This window comes from Rhea americana, unplaced genomic scaffold, assembly GCF_003343005.1.
Source record: "Rhea americana isolate MKP2758 unplaced genomic scaffold, rheAme1 scaffold_90, whole genome shotgun sequence".
Lineage (NCBI taxonomy): Eukaryota > Metazoa > Chordata > Aves > Rheiformes > Rheidae > Rhea > Rhea americana.
This window is the reverse complement of record NW_028187089.1, coordinates 1,612,874-1,615,165: the sequence shown is the minus strand read 5'-3', so window position 1 is coordinate 1,615,165 and position 2,292 is coordinate 1,612,874. Positions and strand designations below refer to the sequence as shown.

General features: G+C 62.0%; 1 protein-coding gene across 1 annotated transcript in view; it reads right to left on the bottom strand.

Annotated features, from left to right (window-relative positions):
* Positions 1-257: 257 nt before the first annotated feature.
* LOC146584678 (Krueppel-like factor 8) overlaps positions 258-2,292 on the bottom strand; it is a 5,772-nt gene continuing 3,737 nt past the window's right edge. Inside the window, exon 6 of the mRNA XM_085324389.1 lies at positions 258-1,455. Coding sequence (XP_085180515.1) covers positions 1,274-1,455 — 182 coding nt within the window. The 3' untranslated portion in view covers positions 258-1,273. The remainder of the gene's footprint in view (positions 1,456-2,292) is intronic.

Genomic DNA, 2,292 nt, shown 5'->3' with positions numbered 1-2,292 from the left:
GGCAGGGGCCAGGCTGCAGGACGAGGCACAAGCCAACCCCACCAGCTCAACAGGAGCCTGGGGTGGGGGAAAGCTGCCACCGACCCCACATCTACCAGGGCCCTGTCACATCTCCTGTCCTCCAGCCACCCCAGGGTCCAACCCCAGCGCCTGCTGCCCTCCCAGCAAGCGCTCGCTCCACCAACGACAAGTGGGCAGGGAGGGGGCCCACAAAATATAATAATTACCATTAAAAAGAAAAGCGCACGGCCACAGTCTGTATCAAGGCTGCTGCCTTTTTAAGTTAGAAATGGTTCAGTTGGCCCATAGTCTTCAAAAATTGAGACCTGGCCGCCCCTGCCTACCCTTCCCCTCCCTCCCCCCTTAAAATTCAGTAAAATCACAGTTCCATGTTCCGCAAAGTTTCCCTTTTCTGGTGGTGGCTTGTTGGGGGTGGTTTTTTTTTCTTTTCTTCTTGCTTTTTCTTTTCTTCCTTCGCCCTCCTGCACGCTCCCGGCACGTTCTGTGAAGCCCAGCACGTGCAGAGGGATACAAAAGGAGGTGCCGCACCACAGCCAGGTCCCCCTTCCTCTCCTAGGCATTCCGGTGGCTTGGGACCAGGCGGGGAACGGGCACCCGCAGGGAGCCAGCGGTGGGCTGGGGAAGGGGAGCGAGCGTCYTTCTGCGCGTGCCCCCGAACAGAAAGCGGCAGAGAGCTGTCACGCGGGGCTAATCCCAGCTCCCGGCCTGCCTCTGCCGTCCCTGCCGGGTCCTCCATCCTTTTGCCAGCCAGGCAAGGTTGCATCCACAGAGGACTGAGAGCAGAGCAGCTTCGCGTGCAGGGGGAGACAGCCGTAAGCACACAAGCACGTCTCTTGGTGTGCGCGGAGATGGGCGAGAGACTGAAGGGCAGACACACAGGTCCAGAGGCAGCTGCTGGATGAATCCAGGGTGAGAAATAAAGGAGGGGCCTCCAGATGTTGGAAGGAGGGAGGAGAAGTCCAGGAAAAGGAAGAAACAGGAGCAAGAGAAGGAGGATCAGTCTGGAAACCATTTTTTTTTCTTTTTCTTTTTTCTTTTTTTTTCTTTTATATCTTGCACCTGTGGTGGGGGCAGGTGGCTCCACACTTGGAGATGCAGGTAGCCACAGTTTGCTCATTGCCAGGCAGAGATGGGCCTCGCTCACTCCCAGGCCCTGCAGTCCTTCTGCTGCACCTGGAAGAGTGGGGAGTACTCCCTCCTTTTTCACTCTTCCTCACCTTCTCCCCAGTCACGTGCCTCGGGGCCTTGCTCCTCACATCATGATGTGTCGCCGGCGGTGCAGGGCCAGGTGGTCAGAGCGGGAGAAGCTGCGGTCACAGTCCGAGCAGCGGAAGGGCTTGATGCCCGTGTGCTTGCGGAAGTGTCGGGTCAGCTCATCGGAGCGGGCAAACTTCCAGGTGCAGCCTTCCCAGGTGCACTTGTAGGGCTTCTCACCTGCGCAGAGGGGAGCAGAGAGGGGCAGTCAGCACGGCAGGAAGCACACAGCGGCGCGGGTGTACGCGCACACGGGTGCGGGCGGGGTCAGCGGGGTGCAGAGGGTACAGCCGTGAGCTTAGGACACCCGGCACGGGTTACCAGCGGCACTAAGGCAGCCACAGCAGCGCAAGCGCTGAAGCGCAGCTACCGCAAGCTCCGGCGCTTATTTGGCACGTTACCGTAGCGCCCCCAGGTGGACAGACGTTGCTTTTGGGTGTAATACGGTATCTCCCCGTGCGCCAAGCTCCGAGCCTACTAGGCGCATTACGGTGCCTGCGGCGGTGCCCAGGCCTTAGGCGGATCGAGGCAGCGCCCACGGGCTGACCAGGTGTCTGCCTGGAAGGTGGTTTCCCCCTTAGGTGCGCCACAGCACGGGGCTCTCCACTGCAGTAGTGACTACAGCCCACGCTGCTCCCAGGGGCCGTTACGGAGGGTGGGGGAGTCCCGCAGGGCCCCCCAGGGGAGCACCCTGCACTGGGCCCCAAGGCAATGGGGAGCAGGAGGGTCCCCGGGAGCCTCGGGCCGGGCTCTGGGGGAAGACACGCCACACAGGAGCTTCCCCCACCGGAGACCCCCCAGCGAGGCTGCCTCAAGCACCCCCACCCAACCCAGCCCCCGCCAGTGCCACTCGCGCTCTGCCACCAGTGCCAGGGCGCTCTCACACAGGGACAGCAAACCCCCAGCCCCAGCACTGGGGGCCAGCACCCCCAAAGGGCCCCCTATCCTCCAAAGGGCCCCAGCACCTGGGCACAGGGTGCCAGCAGCTCCCCAAAAGAGCCCCCAGTCCCCCAAAGG